The sequence below is a fragment of the Leucopleurus acutus genome, assembly GCF_964270905.1.
Source record: "Leucopleurus acutus genome assembly, chromosome: 9".
Classification (NCBI taxonomy): domain Eukaryota; kingdom Metazoa; phylum Chordata; class Mammalia; order Artiodactyla; family Delphinidae; genus Leucopleurus; species Leucopleurus acutus.
The window spans coordinates 107,257,518-107,277,364 of record NC_139144.1 but is presented as its reverse complement, the minus strand read 5'-3'; the positions used below and the strand labels follow the sequence as shown (position 1 = coordinate 107,277,364).

Here is a 19,847-nt window from a genome sequence, read left to right as displayed (position 1 = left end):
GTATCAGCTTTCATCAAGAACATACATAGCAAAGATTGTGGACACTGAATGACCCTCTTTTGGGCAATACTGTGATAGAAGAAAATATTTAGTAATATCTTGACTTCATGAACTAACAGAAAAGAGTATTAATTCTACTGGTAATACTAATTAAACGGTTTCTAATAAGATATCAAAATTTGGGTCCAAGGGTCTGAAACTGTGAGAGACACCTTGTTACAATTTGTTCAGTTTCTTGGGCCATATAATCACTTTTCATGACAATAAAATATGACCCAGATAATGAGATGATGAAGGGATGAAATGAATTGGCTGAAGATACAGTATTAGTAGATGAGGAATACTTTGTAATAACAAACTATAGAATAATTTAAGAGTTAAGTAGCATATATTCTCTGAAATTTAGAGAAAGAGATACTCTGTATAGATGATCCAGATTTGTTAGCAGAAGATGAATTAATGCATATGAGCTGCTTGTTCAACCACACTTATGTGGAGGATAGTGTTCCCGAGAGTAGCACATATAAAATAATCTTAACATCTTACCTAGCTTAAGATCTACCAATAACTTATAGCTAAAGTAGAAAAAAAAAGGCCAAACCATTACTTTAAAATCTTTTTTTTTAGATGTTGGGGGTAGGAGTTTATTAATTAATTAATTTATTTTTGCTGTGTTGGGTCTTCATTTCTATGAGAGGGCTTTCTCTAGTTGTGGCAAGCGGGGGCCACTCTTCATCACGGTGCGCGGACCTCTCACTATCGCGGCCTCTCTTGTTGCGGAGCACAAGCTCCAGACGCGCAGGCTCAGTAGTTGTGGCTCACAGGCCTAGTCGCTCCGCGGCATGTGGGATCCTCCCAGACCAGGGCTCGAACCCGTGTCCTCTGCATTAGCAGGCAGATTCTCAACCACTGCGCCACCAGGGAAGCCCCCAAACCATTACTTTAATTGTACATAGCTTCGTATAATGTTCCTAAAGCTGATTGTTTAATACTCTCCATCTTGCTTGTGGTCTTTTATAATCAAAGTATTTTGCGGGCTTCCCTGGTGACGCAGTGGTTGAGAGTCCGCCTGCCGATGCAGGGGATGCGGGTTCGTACCCCGGTCCGGGAAGATCCCACATGCCGTGGAGCGTCTGGGCCCGTGAGCCATGGCCGCTGAGCCTGCGCGTCCGGAGCCTGTGCTCTGCAACGGGAGAGGCCACAGCAGTGAGAGGCCCGCGTACTGCAAAAAAAAAAAAAAAAAAAAAAAAAAGTATTTTGCATTTTCAAAATTGTGTTGAATATCAAAAGTCTCATATTACTTGGTTCTATAATTAGCCATATTTTTGTGGATATGTTAGAAGTAAATAGAAACTATTATTTTAACAAATGTTAGCACTGCAAATGGAATAGAAATAGAGTTTTTGAGTATGCGAGTTGTGTATCTCCTCTGTAGATAGTAGTAGTATTTGTTCATGCCCAAATAGATGCTTTAGAGATTTCATGGCCAGGCTTCAGTTTTCAAAAGCTTTCTGGGGTCTGTCTAATTATCAGTGGCTTTATGGTGTACAGTAATTGGTGTTCGCTTAGGGGATGGAGACTGTTCATTCTATGAATTATTAGGAGTCTTGGGCTTTAACAACTAACTTGTTTGTCTAAGTGACTAGAAATAATTAAAAGTACTTGAGTGACTTCACATTCTTGGTGATAGAAATAACTTTGGTCAATTTAAAGTACTAAGTATAATGAAAATTTTAAAGAGTTACTTAGATAACAAATTTTCTAATCAGCTTTCTTTTGGCTATATGCTAAATTTAAAAGTTAAATGAAAAAATAATGTTTATACTAGAGGTATCTATTTCCAAGTAGTATTCATTATGGGACTAAGTTTAGGACACTGAATTGTTTATGGTCCTGAATTGTTTAGGGAGATTGTTTTATTGCGTCATATTCTTTGAATTGTTTACATACCCAGTTGGAGATTTATGTTTGTTTTTAAAAATACAACATTATATATTTTATATTAAATAATTAGTGTCTGCCTTTAACATATGAATGCATGTCAGTTAAGGCTCTCTTACGTATTAAGAAAAGGTGTGGGCTTCCCTGGTGGCTCAGTGGTTAAGAATACACCTGCCAATGCAGGGGACATGGTTTCGAGCCCTGGTCTGGGAAGATCCCACATGCTGCGGAGCAACTAAGTCCGTGCGCCACAACTACTGAGCCTGCGCTCTAGAGCCCGTGCTCTACAACAAGAGAAGCCACCACAGTGAGAAGCCTGCACAGTGCAACGAAGAAGTAGCCCCTGCTCACCGCAACTAGAGAAAGCCCGCGTGCAGCAAAGAAGACCCCACGCAGCCAAATATAAATAAATAAATATCTAAAAAAAAAAAAAGAAAAGGTGTAAGGACAGCTTAATTATTGAAGAAGTGCTGGACTTTGGGAAATTATGTTATCTTGCAAGCAAAATATTTTCAATACCACACTAGTTTTTCAGTTTAAGAATAAAGCTGGGAAAAGTTGCCTTCAGCTATTAGTTTTCCTGAATCCAAAGAGATGGGTGGGGCAGGATCAAAAATACTCATTTGATCAAAGTTATTGGCTCTGAAGGTATTCTTACCTGTGTAAGAAAGATGAAAGGTGTTGTTTTTATTGCATGCTAGTAACAGTGTAATTTTGAACTAATTGGTGGTGAACTGCCAGTCACCTAGGGGGAATGCAAATAGATACTCTTACAATTTCCTTTGAGGTAGTGAAGTCTTATGTTGAGGCTGGAAGGAAAACAGAATAATACCGTTAAATTGACCTTAAATGAGCTGCTTTGTGGTTTTCTTGGCGAATCCCTTTTTATTTTTCATGACTAGTCCAAACAGGTTTTGTCTACCAATTTGACTTATTGACTAGACAATGCTGACATTGAATATTTTAGATTCATTTTGAAGTAAAGTAATGATAATACAGTTCTTTAGGATATTTTGATCATTTTGTCGCTGCCGCTTAAATTTGTGTAACATTCCAGAATTCTTTGCAGTGTATCATGATTCCTTACAAAAGCCATCATTTCCTTCCAGTCATTTATAATGGAATATTCCGCCCAAACAAGCTTACTTTTCTCACTTAGGTAGTGAGATATACAGTAAAGGATGGTGGTGTCTTTGAAAATTGTGTTATTCCAGATGAATCTAGTCATTTAAAAAAGGCGTAATTTCTTTGAGGACAATAAGAATGTATTCTTGATTTTAGTATGCAACTCAGTCAGTGTTTATTAACTACGCATTGTGTGCCTAGCATTGGGTCACCAAAAAATAAACACACAGTGTTACAGAAATATCACTTTAGTTATTTTCCTTTGAAAACATTGATTAGTCTAGACATCTGTATTGAGCTTTGTAGACATCACACCCACAAAGTAGGCATTTATGTCTTTTCACTTAATTTTACATTGGCAGCAGGAATACTGTCTACTCTGATTCCCTTTCAAAATTCTGAATATTCATCAGATTATTTTTTCTAACAGTGAACTGGTTACTGGAATAATGCTTTTCTTCACAAGTATAGGGAATGAAATGTAGTTTGGAATTGTATTTGTAATTTATCAGATATAGAAGTTAAATGAGCATTAACTACAGATACATACCGTATAATTTGTAAAGAAATGAGATAAAAAGTAAAATATACTTATCTCTAAGACTATTATATTCAAAGATACTTGAAAATCTTATAATGCTATGCCATCTTACTGTAAATCTCTTTGTTATACAGAAATATCCATTAATTCTGTAACTTAAATGTTTCTCGTTTTGTTCTGGCTGCTAAATTTGTAGTCAAAGTTTAGTAGTTTTGGGTCACACTACCTGAATACATCTATACTATCTTTACCCCTGTTCTTTTATAAACTATATACTGGCAAGTAAAATGATGAAACTCATGAGCTCTGGAAATAGTGTATAACATTTCAGTGCTTGCAAGACCTCAGGTTTTCCAAAAGAGAGAATGTTGGATTTCTCTCTCCTTAGCGATGGACGGAAGTGAGAAAGGAAATGCAGTGGGGAATACTTACCTTTTTTAGAAACCTGGGGTAAGACTGAAGTTTTGTGATTCCACAAGAGGGCTTAGTGCATTTGTACCCTGCTGCCTTGGGTTGTTGGCCTGAATCCTCCCTTCAGTATTTCTCCCTTTGAGAAAGGAGCACTGTTTGTATCTTGAGAGATGCCAGAGCACTGAGTTGTCTTTCTCCTGAGTCAATGTTTCTGGTCAGTTCATCCGTACTCCCCAAGAACAAAAATTACTGGGCCCTCCAGATGTTTTGTCACTGTTTGAGCGACTGTGTGCGCTGAGTAGGTGTGAAGGGAAGAATAGCGGCAGATACAGAAAAGTTACCATTCGCTTAGGACTGAGTGACGAAGGCCAAGATGAATAGTGAGAAAGTGTGATTCCAATTGAAGTTAACTAATGGGAGAGACAAATAAGAATTTGTAATTAGCCCCCAAAAGTAAATACCAATTTTCAAAGAGATATAATTAGAGTAGAAAAAGGATTGCCTAGAATGTGGGAAAAACATTAAAAATTCAGTAGACAAAAGATGTGATAGCCCTTGTGGTAGACAGAATAGTGTCGCACGAAGGTACCCAAGTCCTAACCCCAAGAGCCTGTAAACATGACCCCTTACATGGCAAAAGGGACTTTGCAGTGTGATTAAGTGAGGGGGGGTCTTGAGATTATCCTAGGTGATCTGACAGGCCCGGTGTCATCACAACATTGTTTTTTTTTAAAAATAAATTTATTTATTTATTTATTTATGACTGTGTTGGGTCTTCATTGCCGCGTGTGGGCTTTCTCTAGTTGCGGAGAGCGGGGGCTACTCTTTGTTGCGGTGCACGGGCTTCTCATTGTGGTGGCTTCTCTTGTTGCGGAGCACGGGCTCTAGGTGCGTGGGCTTCAGTAGTTGTGGCGCCAGGCTCAGTAGTTGTGGCACGCAGGCTCAGTAATTGTGGCTCGCAGGCTCTAGAGTGCAGGCTCAATAGTTGTGGCATATGGGCTTAGTTGCTCTGCGGCTCCGCGGAATCTTGCATCAGGGCTCGAACCCGTGTCCCCTTCATTGGCAGGCGGATTCTTAACCACTGTGCCACCAGGGAAGTCCCACAGCATTGTTATAAGTGAAAGATGAGGCAGGAGGGTCAGAGAAGGAAATGTGGCCGTGGAAGCAGAGGGTGGAGTGATGTGAAAAAGGGACCATGAGCCGAGGAGTGCTGGCAGCCTCCAGAAGCTGGAGAAGACACACAGATTCTCCCCTGGAGTCCCCAGAAGGAACACAGTCCTGCTGACACCTTGATTTTAGACTTCTGACCTCCAGAACTGTAAGATAATACATTTGTATTGCTGTAAGCCACTAAGTTTGTGGTGATTTGTTACAGTAGCAATAGAAAAATAATACAGTCCTTCTGAAAATTGAATTAATCATCTGGTAGAATCAAGTGGAAGAACTATTTCATGTCACAGGACAAAAGAACAAAGAGAAGGAAATCACTAATGAAATAATAGACATGGACTACAGAGCTAATATACCTAGTCTAAGTAATAGACATCTAGGAGAAGAAAAAAGAACAAGTAGAAAAAAGTAAATAAATAATAGAAGAACCTGTCAGTGAGCTGAGGAAAGACTTGAGTGTACATTAAAAAGGTCACAGAGTCATAGGCAAGATGATTAAGCAGGAAGTAAACAGATCCAGAGTTATATGATTCACGAATTCCAAGAATAATGATGATAGTAATAGAAAAGATTTACAGGCTTTCACATAGAAAAATTACTTACATAGGAGAGAGAGACCAACATCAAACTTCCCTTTTATAACCTGTTAAGGATTATTAAATAATCTTAGTAGTCTTAGGGGGGCAGGGAAGATTGCAATTAAAAACTCATATATTTCCAAAGATGTCATATATCTATTAGGGCACAAAAAGACATTCATTTATTTATTCATTTTATAGCTGTATATTTAGTAACTAGGTACTATTCTAGTCATTAAGGATATGGTGGCTTCCATATCATTGGAAAACTTTAGTAATAATCTCAAACTAAACATTTTTAAAACAGTCTCGGCACAGTCCAGGACTTAGGAGGGGTGAATGGAAAGCAGTGAGAGAATGGTTTTAAAAAAGTGTCGTGAAAGCTTCACCTTGGTGTGGGGTAAGTTACCTAGTAAGGTTTCCCTGTGGGGTTAGGTTGAAAAAAACATTAAGTCTAAGTATGTGTGTTAAGAATGAGAAAGTAACCACTGAAGTGTCAAATTAACATAGGTAAAAGAATAAATAGAAATTCCACTTGCTAGGAAAAGAAGAAATAATGAACAAAATAAAATGAACAGAAATTATGAAATTACATGAAAGAAGAAAGCACCAGTCTTCATAACAGACGAACTTGGGGATGGCAGGATTCAGTCCCTGGATGTCACTGTTGAGCTGCTGGAAAACCCACTTTGAAGCCCACTCTGTGTGTAAACTTCCAATTACATGAAATTGTTTTATTTTTTAAGGTACTTTGAGTTGAGTTTTCTGACTCAGCAGAAAGCCTCCTAATAATACCCCCCCCCCCATTTCACGGATGAGAACACTGAGGGTCAGAGAAGCATAAACCTAAAAGAAGGAACACTTGAGAGGAGAAAACCATAAAAAATTTTTGAAATTTAGCAGACCTGAGAGAATTTTAGACGTAACTAATTTAGCAGACCCAAGAAAGCTGAGTCCTAAGCCATCTGTGCTTGATTTATATTCCAGAATCCCCTAAAGTCCCCCAACGTGGTGCTACCAGACACCTATGGAAGTGGGGTAAAGTGGGACAAGTTAGGGTAAGGAGGATCAGTGAAAAGCCTGCTTATGAAACGATTGGATCCCCACCTCTTTCCCCTCCGTCCAGGGTACCAGACCACTGCCTCTTCCCCACCTCAGCAGTAGAGGGGGGGTAATTCTCCAGAGAAAGTGAGACTGTGGCCTGGGCACAGATTGGGGGAGGGGAGGATGGGATGAGTGCTTACAAACTAAATGTGTGAGCGCCCATCTCCCATTACCTGGACAGCCAAACTTTAATACCCCAAGAAGGAGATCAGAGAGTCTTATCTGGGGAATCTGGTCTACCCAGGAGGACAGTGTCACACCCTGCTAGCAGTTGGGTGTCCATGAAAAACCCAGCTGGATTACCCAACAGGAAGTCTTGTCAGGTGCCACCCATGCAATCTTAGAGTTTCAAATGATCATTTTTAGTGCTTCCTTCTTAAATATGAACAGATGACTAAGCCTTATCTTACTTAAGAGAAAAACCTCTCATGGGAAAGTAGGGGCCAAAACAAACAAACAAACAATAAAGAACACTAAGGGGAGACGGAATATGCACAGGATAAGAAAAAAGTAAAACCTATCATCAGTATCCTGGGAGAGACTGAGACTGCATCCATGAGAAGGGCCAGGGTTCCATTAGGAATGGGATAACTAGTGAGCGGAAGGGCCTCTTGAAATTTAGAAATGATAATGTATCTAAAAGATTGGAAGTTAAAGAAGATAGGTCAACAATGACAACCATAGGGAAGAGCTAAGAATAGTAGGGGACCATTTCAGGAGATCTAACATCCAACTAATCGAATTCCAAGTGGGGAGAGGAGAGAAAACAGGATGGAGGAAATGACAACATCAAGAAAATTTCTCAGCTCTAAAGGACAAGATCTTGGAGATTGAAAGTGCTCACTCAGTGCCCAACATGGAACATGAGAGTGACTCACCGACACTGGGATAAAGGCCGACACGTTCTCTCAGGGAGAATGAGAAGCAGTTCACACTCAGGCCCAGGAGGAAGAAGAGCTTCAGACTTCTCAGAGCTGACACTGGAAGCTGGGGGGCGGTGGAGCAGTGACTTCACGATTCTGAAGGGTAATTAATTTTGAACTAACTAATAAAGAATAATAAACTCGTAAACACTAAATAAAAAGATTCCCCTGCTATTTCTTGATTTTACAGCATTAAGTTAACTATTACCTGACAGCTATGGAAGATGAGGGTTTAAGTCCCTGTAAACCACACGTCTTTTCATTCCTCATTTATAGTTTTTAAATATAAAAAAATAATGTATGTTTAACCAAACTTTCATATTCAGACTTGTATAGTTTCAAAAAAATTGCCTCCCATTCACCTTTTCTTTGTAAGCTTCTGGAGGAAATAAAGACATTTGGGAGGAAGGTTTAGCTTCGAACTAGTAGTAAATGCATAAAAAACTAAGCAAATGTTAAAAAAAAGATTAATTCTGGGGGTGGGAAGAAGAATGTTATGGAAGAAAGGAAAGCTAATCATAGTTTATACATGGGTAAGCAGCAGAATTTATATTGTAATAATGTAGGCATTGAATATTGCTCTAACCAAAATTACCAATACAATGATATATGAAAGGGGGGGATGAATGTAAAGAAAAGCATTAAAGACACTGAGGGTCATGATGCAATGATAAAAGGTGTGATTCATAAGGAACATGTTACAGTCTTAGAGGAGCCCCCAAATCTTATCAAATACAAACGCATAATGAAAAAATTCTTAAAAACTGAGAAAAAACTATTCAGTCAAAGTACAGTTGTAGTGGGGGATTTAAATTTGTCCATTTCAGAATTTAGCAGATAAGATAGAAAGAGTATGGACATACACAAACCACTGAAGAATCAAGCAGAAAATATGAATAAGGTGTACATGTTAAAGTAACAATGGGAAAATATTTTTTAACCCATCATATTGGCAAAAATTCAAGAGTTACAACATCCACTGCTGGGGAAGAGATTGGAAAACACAGATCTTCCTTGACTTACGATGGGTTACGTCCTGGTAAACCCATTATAAGTTGAAAATATCTAACCTACCAAACACAGCTTAGCCTGGCCCACCTTAAGTGGGTGCTCAGAGCACTTATGTTAGCCTACAGTTGGGCAAAATCATCTGACATCAAGCATATTTTATAATAAAGTGTTCATAGAAATGTAAATTATTATAACAACTTATTACAATATATCACAATATTTGGGGGGGGAAGTAACTTTTAAATATCTCTTAAAACTCTAACTGCTCATATCCTTTGACTCGGCAGTCTGAATTTTGAGACTCTGTCCTACAAAAATAATAGAACCAGAAAGTACTGGATGTTCATAGAAAAATGTTTGTAGTGGCAAAAAATTGAGGAAAACCTGAATATTCATAAACGGAATAATTCTGAATAAAACTGAAGGACATCCATATTCTGGAATTATTATTCAGCTTTTAAGAAGTTGAGACTGTCAGTGTGGACATATCATTAACTAGGAAAGCAAGGGGTGAAATAATGTCTGATTTGACCCATTCTTATAAAATACATAGTAAAAATCATGAGTATGATTTGTATGTATGTTATGAGTATGTACATGAAGGTGAAGAAAACCTCACCCAAGCTTTTGACAGTTGTTGCGTTAGGGAGGTGGGATGAAGAGGAGGAGATCTTGATTTTCTTTCACTTTTTATAATAAGCACATGATGCTTTTGTAATTAATGAAAAATTAATAATAGATCAAGTAAGAATTTTACCAGAGTCAGAAATTTTCTAGGAAACATGTAGTGTTTAATCAGCAAGAACTTGGAAGTTTTAAGGAGTAAAGAAATGGATGTACTTTTCTGTGAGTCACAGCAGCCCTTGTTTTCATTATTAGTGATCAGGATTTGCAGTGTGTTTTTTATATTTTCATTAAATGTGAGGGCTGCCTGTTCTGGGGTTCTGTTGTTATGTTTCTGAAATGTTTTTGCTTTTGATAGGACTGTCTTCATCAGTGGAACACAATATAACGGAGTTGGAACAAGAACTTGACAATGTAAAGACTCTTAAGACAAAATTAGGTATTGTACATTTTTTTCCTTGACTTATGTATTGGTCTTGGTTTCTTATTAGAGACTTTACTGTAGTCTGGAATATTTTTTAAAATTGTGAAATCTCTATGTTACAAGCTTTCAGTCTGTCCAAAGCCGTTAATAAAGAATGTCTTTTAGTTTGGAGAGAGGATGAGCACGTATTTGTTCACTTTATGTTGTTGTTGTTTCGTATGTGTACAAAATGACTTTTCAAAGATGATGATATTCCAAAATATCACTCCACTATCTTTTCACTTGTATTATTTCTGATAAGTAATCTTCTGTTATTCTTACCTTTTAATGTCTTATTTCTTTGTATTTATCCTTCTTGAGATCTGTGGCACTTCATGAGTGTGTGGCTTAATGTCTTTCATCCACTTGGGAAATTGTTGGCCATCATCACATCAAATATTGCATCTGCTCATTCTCTTTTATTTCCTCAGACGCCAGTTATACATATGCTAGACCTTTTTACTCTTAAATCTTTTTCTTTATTTTCCCTCCTTTTTTTTTTGGATTTGCAGAAATCATAATCAGTTATTTAAAAATCCCTTTGGAATCTACAGAAAAAGCTAGAATGACTTCAATTTCCATTATTATGGTAGCTCTCTGACATCTTCGTACACATTTCTTTTTAAAAAATTAAGTTTGATCCATCTTTTCCAGTTGTTCATGACGTAAGGATTGGTGTGTTACAAAGTAGACCTTTGTCACTAGAAACAGAGATTTGCTTCCAGCCTTTAGGAAACTGGAAGTGTTTGCCTTTAGGATGTGGGATTAGAGGGGATTCTTAACTCATGTTACCTGATATTTCCAGATCTCTATCAGTGTGTAAATCTGTCATTATAATAATATGTAAATTTAAAAAAGAAATACAAATATTACTGTATTTTCAGAGTAAGCTGTATATCCACAATATGTTTCATCAATAATTGAAACGTCTTTACGTTGCTAAAATTTGAGCATCACAGGATTGAGCTGTTTAATGTAGCAAACTGATTTTAAAATTCTGATTTTTATAGTGTGTGGAGGAAAATTAAAAATAATTTATGTTTTTAGGAAAAGATAATTTATGTAAGAATAATACGTACTGGTTGTATTAGTAGGGAATGAAAATGTGAATCTGGGGAGAAGTTTTGGAAATTACTGAAACTTTTATTATATTTTGTTTTTCCTTCTAATAGAGAGGCGCAAAAAGGCTTCAGCATGGGAAAGAAACTTGGTGTATCCTGCTGTTATGGTTCTCCTTCTTATTGAGACAGTAAGAATTTATTTGCCTAGTTAAATAAAGCAGATTATTTTTTATTTACTTTAGCATTTGTGTATGGCAACTCCCTCAGCTAAATGGTTTCAGGTAAACTGGTTTTCTACCAACAGGATTAAAATCTGTCTACGCTCTTATTTGTAAAAACCCAATAGAGCAAAAAATGAAATTAATGGTAATTTTGAAAAGTCCTCAAGATTATCTGTTTCCTCATAGAAGCAGGAAATTCATTCTTTTGTTTCAGTTGAAAATTAAGAAGAGACAAGGTGTTGCAGATACCCTGATCAAACTCTGTGATAAGATCTTAAAATTATATTATTAAATTAGTTCTGATAACATTTTAACCATTTTTTAAATATGTGGAGTTGTGGGTTCCAATTGGTAAAATCGGTTAATAGGTGGATCTATATTAATAGCTTTTTTCTTAAGCTTTGAGATTATAGTACTTTGCAGAATTTTTACGAATTTATTCTGGAGTTTTTTATAGTCTCATTACTTCAGGTTTATATGTAGAGTTTTGGTCTTGACTGCTTTTCCTCTATTCTGAAGCATACATTTGGTTGGTTACTTAGATTTTAACGTTATGTGTATTGACGAAATTGAAATTCAGAACTGATGGCTTACTTTTTGTGTTGTAGTCCATTTCGGTCCTCTTGGTGGCTTGTAATATTCTTTGCCTGTTGGTTGATGAAACAGCAATGCCAAAGGGAACAAGGGTAAAGTAAAGTGCTTTAAAATGTCTTTCTTTTGCAAAAGTATTCTGTGTGTATAAACTGAGTGTTTCAAATAAATAAATGAAAACATTCACCTTTCTGCATATATATACTTCAAGTTGTATGAATTTCTTTATGCAGTGAGCTTTCATAAACAGTGTTTCTAAACTATGTTTTTTGTTTCTGATTTCGTATTTTGGATTGTCCGGCTTTTTATCAAGTATCAGAGTTTCCTTTTACACTTTGTATCAGAGTTTATCTTTGTTTTACTGAAATTCGTATTTGTGGTCCTTTAAGAAAATGTATATTTTGTGAAATAGTGAAATATAGAGAGTTTATTACATGGATTCGTTGCGTTTGCAAAGGATCCAAATATGTGGTTTTAAGGACTCATGCCTCAAAGGAGTCATTTTATGAACTTGAGTCAAAATGTTCAGCTGCTGGAGGAGAGTCAGATATACATCTTTTCGTGAATTAACTTAATTATTTCTCTTGTTTAAAAATTCATGATTTTATTAAGTTCCATCAATTAGTCTATTTAAATATATTCTCCATATGGAAGGTAGTTTCCGCTAAATATTCATATATGGCATACTTTTCCTAGGTGTCTCTATAAACTTTTGGATACTTAAAGTAGCATTTAAGTTTTGACATTTTATTACACTTTTCGAAGTTAGCACCTTTGCCATCTCCCATAGAGATGACTTCAAAACTCTTCCAGACTTTTCATGCTTTGGGGGAGGGAAAAATTTTTCCTTAACCCTTTCTAGGATCTTCTGGCTGGTCTAAGAATTAGATTTACATGAGGCAGATTAACAGGAGAAAACAGAATTTAATTACGTGTATGTGGGAACCCGGTAAGAATAATGAGACCCCAGGACAGGTTGGGCAATTGAGGCTTATATTCCATCTAAGAGAAGGAGAAGCGGGTAGGAGCTTGGGACTTCAGGCGGGAGGAAGGCAATTCACAAGGAGATGGAAAGCAGATGTTTGGTAAACAGAGGGGACCCAGAGAGGCCTTTGGTCTCCAGGTCTTGCGGGTTCCGTCTACCACACTCAGCCAATATACTCTTTGTAGCTGTCTCTGGTGATGGTGCTCTGCCTGGACCAGGCCCTTCATCTGAATTCTTTTAGGCAGTTAAGGGGTGAGGGGGGGTGGTGCTAAAAAGAAAGACTTACGAGTCTTCTGTTTCTTAAAAACAATCAGCCTAAAATGATCCTTATGCCAGAGAGGCACCTTTTGGGGTGCAGGTTTTGCTTCCCTACATGCCACTTCTCTCTCTGAACCACACGATACACCTTTTCTCTCATAGAAAAAAGCCAATGTTTATCTTAATTCCTTTCCTTCAGTCAAAGATGAAGATACCCTCTTCTTTCAGAAGCTAATTCTCTCAGCGGTATGCTCAGTTTAGCTCCCTGCCCCCAGCCTCTTCAGGACCTTGTGCCATCTCTCACTGCCATGGCCTCTCCACCACTGCGAGCCTGCCAGCTTGCTTCAGGTCTGTCATTCCACTAACAAAAAACAGCAGTGAGCAGTCCTCCTCCATCCACAGCCTTGTCGTTGTCTTTTGTTTAGACCGAAATCCATTGATCAAGCAGAAGTCAACTACTGTGTTGACTTCTATCCATTTTTTTTTTTTTTTTGTGGTACGCAGGCCTCTCAACTGTTGTGGCCTCTCCTGTTGCGGAGCACAGGCTCCGGACGCTCAGGCTCAGCGGCCGTAGCTCATGGGCCCAGCCACTCCGTGGCATGTGGGATCTTCCTGGACCGGGGCACGAACCCGTGTCCCTGCATCGGCAGGTGGACTCTCAACCACTGTGCCACCAGGGAAGCCCTGTATCCATTTTTTAACCCATTTTCTTATACCACGTACTAGGTGAGGCCCAAGCCCTGTGGTACATTTTTGTACCATTCCTTTCGTGCATAGTACAGAAGGACTTCTATGTGGTATGCTCTTTTTATGATTGTGTAAATAAATCAGATCATCTTAATCTTGCCTGTAGGCCTTCTCTTGAGACAGAGAATATTTCCAAAGTGTTTTCCATCCCAGTTAATAAGCTTTCTGTTAGCATTATTCATTTTTTCTTCAAAAGATTGACAAAAGTTCATAAATTCTTTGTCCATTACCTTATTTATATATGAAATTTCTGTGGTATTCTAACTTCTTCATGCCTATATTGGATTGTGTAAATAATATGTGATATTATTTATTGGTTTATTTTTTTATTAAGCTGACTTTATATTCTTAATTGTCCTAGTATATCTGTTAGATGTAATTGAAGCTGATAGCAAAGTAGTAGTTTGTATTCAGAGAGTTTCTTTAATTAGTAAGCTTTGAAAACATTGTTCCTACTTCAGTAAGAAATGAGTTTTTGCCTGTCTGGCCCCGTTAATAAATATTACTTTTTCTACTTGTTTTGTTAAGTTCTAGATAAAGATAGGTTTTGAGAATAGGTATGATGTTTAGGAAAAAATTTATAGCATTGCATTTGGAAAATCTGTGTTAATTAAATTCCTGAATTCCCAAGGAAGATTTAGGGAAAGGAAACTTTCAAGAGTAGTAACAGGATATGTGCATTCACTTTCTTTCTTTGCTTACCTTCCTTTTGACATATTTTAATTGTATAGTTTTTATATGTTACCTCAGTGTTCAATTATTTGTTCTATTCTTATTATACTATTATATTTTTAAAAAATTTCTTCCAAGAATATTTAGGATTTAACAATAAGCATAATCATATCTTTTTGATAAGTAACTTAAATTACATTTGAGATAAATCAGAAATGTTTTGAGCTTGTTAAAAGTGTTAACATGTGGTTGAATTAGTTGATGAATTCAGTTTTGTCACATTTTATTTTCCTTTGAACCTCTAGATGTTACTCCAGGGTATTAAACATTCCTAATTTCAACTGTCCTATATTTATGAGACAACAATTTTAGGGAAACCAAATATAATAGTGTCATTGAATTCTGAAAAGTGTTTTTTTTTCCCCCAGGGGCCTGGAATAGGAAATGCTTCTCTTTCTGCTTTTGGTTTTGTGGGAGCTGCACTTGAAATCATTTTGATATTGTATCCTTTCTTTAACTGAACTTTTGTCTGTTAACAAGTTCTCTGTCTAGTTTTCTGGGACAGTGGTAATTTACTAAGACACTCTCCTGGAAGAAAAAACAAGTCAGTCTTCCTCAAGCACTCCAAGTGGCATTTTGTTTTGTTTTGGTTTTCCTTTCGGCCTTAAGACATTTTGGAGACAATTGAGAACTTAAGGAAACAATTCTTTGGAGAGTTTTTCCTTGATTCTCACAGCTATCTTATGGTGTCCTCTGTTGTTGGTTTCTATAGCCTCCGATTTTTTGGAAACTTTATTCCCAAGAAGGATGACACAACGATGACAAAGGTAAGGTAAAGTCTTAGGTGACTGTGCCTTCCTTTTGCCTTCCAAGACAGACTGTTTTATTTAGTAATCGCAGTGAATGGTTCATTTGCGGTTCTAGGTATTTGTTTGTAAGTTGCGTAAACACACGCACTGGAAGATTTTCAAAATGCTGAATGAGTGGGAAAAGGATGTGCTCTGTTTAATTTGGATGGCATCCATTCACTTGTAAATGCATAGAACCGCAGAGCTTGTTAACTAGCTATAGACGGCTCCTGAAAGGACTCTTTTTCCTACAAAGAAAACGTATTGCTAATGAGTAACTTTGATTGTGCTGACTGTACTTCAGGGAACTTGTTTGAAATCTGAAGAACTTAGTTGCTACAAGTAGTAGAGACAAAGTATTTCAAATTTGAATAATTAAAGCAAGACGGAAGAGTTCTATTCAGAAACATTTTGTAGTCTGAAGCTAATTTGACTTCCTACAATATGTCATTGGCTTTGGAATAACAAAGGCTGTTATCTTATATAGTGACTGCATTTGTAAAATATTCCCACAGGCTGACAATGAAGAATAACAAGAGCTGCTGGCTTCTTTTCTTTTTTATTATATATTCCATATTTTCAGCTTATTCTAAAGGGGAGAAGTTATTTTTATATATCTTTATCTAAAATGCTATGGCTTCTTGAGATACTTAGCATCTAGTTTAAGTAATCATAAGTACTAAGTAGTATTTTCAGCATCTCTTACTTAATATGAAAGAATAAGTATAGGATACAGTGAAAATTACTAGAATTTAGGTGTTTTGGATTTCTAGCTTTTTGGTATTAAATCTTATAATAGTTAAACATATTAGAAGTAGATATTATCTGTCTCGAGCAGTAGTCTTGGCTTTAAAAGTAGAGTCAGAAGTATTAAAAATATTAATTTTTACTTGTTAGGCAAACCTTTTTGAAATCATCAACCTCAGTCAATAATGTAAAATGCGTTATCTGAGGTGTGAAGTAATTTGTGTTCTATAACTTTATATTTGTGTCAGGTACTGTAAATATCTTCTAGAACTCACAGATAGAACTTTAAATGTTGGTAGAAAAGTTTCTATTCTCTTTATTTTCTATGTTGAATTGTATCATTCAGAAGTTAGCAAAGAACAGTAGGTAACTGAAATGTCCAGTAACTTGCCAGAATGTGAATGGATTTTATTTATCCGTATACTATGTAACTGCCCAATATTCTTTCTGATTTCTCATATCAGATCATTGGGAATTGTGTGTCAATCTTGGTCTTGAGCTCCGCACTGCCTGTTATGTCAAGAACACTGGGTAAGTTTAAATGAGAACTTTTCATTTAAAGTCAGTACCTTTTTAAGTATCAAACTTCTTGCTGAAGTTGTAGTTTCTAAACTGTTTTTCAGAGAGATCACTCTTTGAAATATATTATTCCCTCCCACATTATTTTATGCCTTTACTTCTGTAATTCATTTATATACAGAACTGTACCAAAATAAGTACTTTTATCAAATAAAGACCACTTATTGTTTCAAGTACTTAGAAATAGTCCTTGTCCAAACAACAGACTTTATTTTCTTCATTGACTAATTAAGCTTTGGAGTCCTCTAGTGAGGAAACTGTGATTTTTTTTTTTAAAAAAAACAATATTTAATGTCTAGAAAATACTAAGCTAATTTTTTCCTACGCGAAATGTTTTAAAAAATGTGTAATTTAGTATGTGGTTTAAAAAATTGAGAATATGTAACACTTATTTTAAGCTGCTTTATGTCCAGGGAATAGACTTGAAAGCAGTAAGATCTAGGAGAGCACACACTGATTTCAAGGACATCCTTTAGCTCTTCAGCTTTTTACTGGCTTGTCATTTATATAGTTTTCTTAATTTTTCAATTCACAGAGAATTTTGGTCATCATTTAAAAGTAAAATATTTCCACTTTGTCATTGAAATAGTTGAATAAATCTTCCTTCGTTTGGTGTTCTTTTCTTTTATAAAGCACTGTTGCAGACTGTATTCTCAGTTCTTGGCTAAATATTATTTCAGACAGAAATTTCCACTAGGCAGTTTTGTTCCGTTTTCTAGACTTAGATTTTGACTTGAGTGTTCACAAATGATTAGAAAAATCCCATTATTCAACCTTAGCAACATGCTTATGGCAAAGATTGCAAGTAACTTTGAATTGCTTTTGTTTTAGCGCTTATGTGGCCTCCATTATTTATTCAAGGCCCACAGCTGTCGGGGATGCAGGCTGTGCCAGGAAGGGTATAAGCTTTGCGGTCATCTTCATAATGCTTACAGAGAAGTTCATGTTTTAATACAAGTGGAATCTAAATGTAAATGTAGAAGGGACCGCTGTTCCACAGACTAATACAAAGCTCATTTACTTAGAGGTCTTATTTCTTTTGTGTTTGCATTATAGGACTTGTTATCATTTTGACATCTGCTTATAGTGTGCTAATCTTGAAAATGCCATAAATATACACTTTAGTAACTTGATTTGTAGCTAACTGCGATCGTTTGTATTATGGCAGTCCAACAAATAATTTCTGTGATATTATAGCCAACCTACCATTTTATCATTTATGAAATTCACTGTGCTCTGTTATTTAAGATTAATTGTTAATAGTAATGTATAGATCTTATGGAAGAAAATTACATGCTGAGTACAGTTTTAATACAAAGAAAACAAATTAATGGCAAAATGTGCTTTTTGAAGATCAACAAATTAAATTCCTGAGTAGTTTGCCATAGAGATAAATAAAAAGAAGAAAAAGAAAGATGGAACAATTAAAATGCAGCTAACAAATGCCTGGACCCAGCTGTCCAAACAGGATTAATGGAGTGCATTAGGGTACAGTGAGTCATGTGGTGCTTTGCAAAATATCAACACGCACTGCACTACATGTTATGCCCAGTGGCACTGAATAGATGAAAAGAAGTAAATACGTTAAACAGATTCATAGAGGCTTTTCACAGTATTAAAAAAGCAAATTTCTAGACTAAAAGAAAAAGCTTTATTTTAGTATTATGGGAAATGCAAACTAGAGAGTTACTTTGTAATGCCTCTATTAACCCTTTAGAATTGAGTCTTTGATTTTAAGAAGATAAAATATAGAGATTGTCATGAATATTATCCTAGTGTATAACGGGATTTTGATTTACTAGCTGAAAAGCTTATAAGACTAGAATAGAGGATGTATTTAGCAACCAAATTCCAAGCTGTGAAATGTTTCACTCTTTCTCATTGCCTCTCACAAGGAAGTCCTGACCCTTAGGATGCTCTCATTTGCTCCTGTGAATTCAGCCAGTGTTCTCAGTTAAATGAGAAATGAAGGAGCAAGGAAAATTACAATTTATCGGTATGAGTGCAGTTTTTCTCTTATTTTAGTCATTTTTAGTGATGATTATAACTTTAATTGTAAATTGCAAGTGTATTGAATCCTGTATAAAATGATTTGGTGATATTTTTGCTTCAAAAATGAAAATGGTTTTTAAAAAATTTAATTTGCCAACTGCTATTGCTGCATCATTGGTATAAACTATAGCTTTAGACTTGAATACCTGGTGTGATATGACAGATTTATTACAGAATTCCTCTGAAATAGCTTCTTATATTTAAATATGGAAGATTTTATACTAATTAAAAAATTACCACTAAGTAGATTTTACAAGCATATTACTTGCCACGAAGAATTAGGCTGTGAGGAGCATCTTGGCTATGTATTTTTAGCCAAATATAATTAATATCGATTATAGTTTTGTTGTCCATTGGAAACACAAAGAATCTGTGCATTACTCTTTTTATTTGAAATCTTTAAGACCTTTTAAAACTGATGCCATGTCAGTGGATATGCTTTCCAAAACGTTGCTTTTCTGCCTGTTTAGTGTTCAGTTTTGAAAAATCCAACATTTGGGGGGATATGATGTCCTTATTTTTAGCAATCAATTTACTCTTTGGTATAATAGACTCTCAAGGTGATTAGAGGAGATGGTTCACAAAGTGAAAATGGAACAGGCTCAAACCTAATAAATTATCTATAGAGGCCCAGACATTTCTATAACAAAATATTTTAAAAGCAGCAGTGAATTTTGTGAGAATAGATTTTGCGAGATTGCTGACATGTTCTTGGTTATGCTTAATCAAGAAACAACTGAGAGATTGACAGTTTTTGCATTATTCTTTGTTTGAAATCTCCTTTAACAGGAAAAATTTTCTCAGATGCAACCAATAGACTTCGTAATACTTTTACTAATTTCCATTTTGAAGTTATTTTTATAGTTAGTTGTATTTTCATCCTGAAATTCTTTCTGTAAATTATTCAAGGCCCAAAAGCAGGTATTTTTTAATACACTTAAAACAAAAAACACTTAACCTTTCAAATCAGCTTGGATCTATTTTTAGTATTTCCATGTATTTCTCATCTGGGTCCCATATAGTCCATCATCTTGCAGGATTTAAAGTGGATTATTCTCTTTTGTTCCTTGAAGAAGGGACTGTGTTTAAAAACTGGTCCTTTGCGGGAGAGGTTTTTATTTGGGTTTGTAAATACACTAGTAATCTTTACCCTGAGCTTTCCCTCTCCAGTGTGAATCAGAAATAAATGATACTT

At 36.0% G+C, this 19,847-nt stretch overlaps 1 protein-coding gene across 3 annotated transcripts in view; it reads left to right on the top strand.

Annotated features, from left to right (window-relative positions):
- Positions 1–19,847, top strand: part of LMBR1 (limb development membrane protein 1) — a 140,814-nt gene that overhangs the window by 91,403 nt on the left and 29,564 nt on the right. For all 3 annotated transcript variants that reach the window (XM_082847001.1, XM_082847002.1, XM_082847003.1), the window contains 6 exons: positions 9,787–9,867; positions 11,064–11,140; positions 11,782–11,859; positions 14,855–14,928; positions 15,163–15,253; positions 16,486–16,552. In XM_082847001.1, coding sequence (XP_082703127.1) covers positions 9,787–9,867; positions 11,064–11,140; positions 11,782–11,859; positions 14,855–14,928; positions 15,163–15,253; positions 16,486–16,552 — 468 coding nt within the window. The remainder of the gene's footprint in view (positions 1–9,786; positions 9,868–11,063; positions 11,141–11,781; positions 11,860–14,854; positions 14,929–15,162; positions 15,254–16,485; positions 16,553–19,847) is intronic.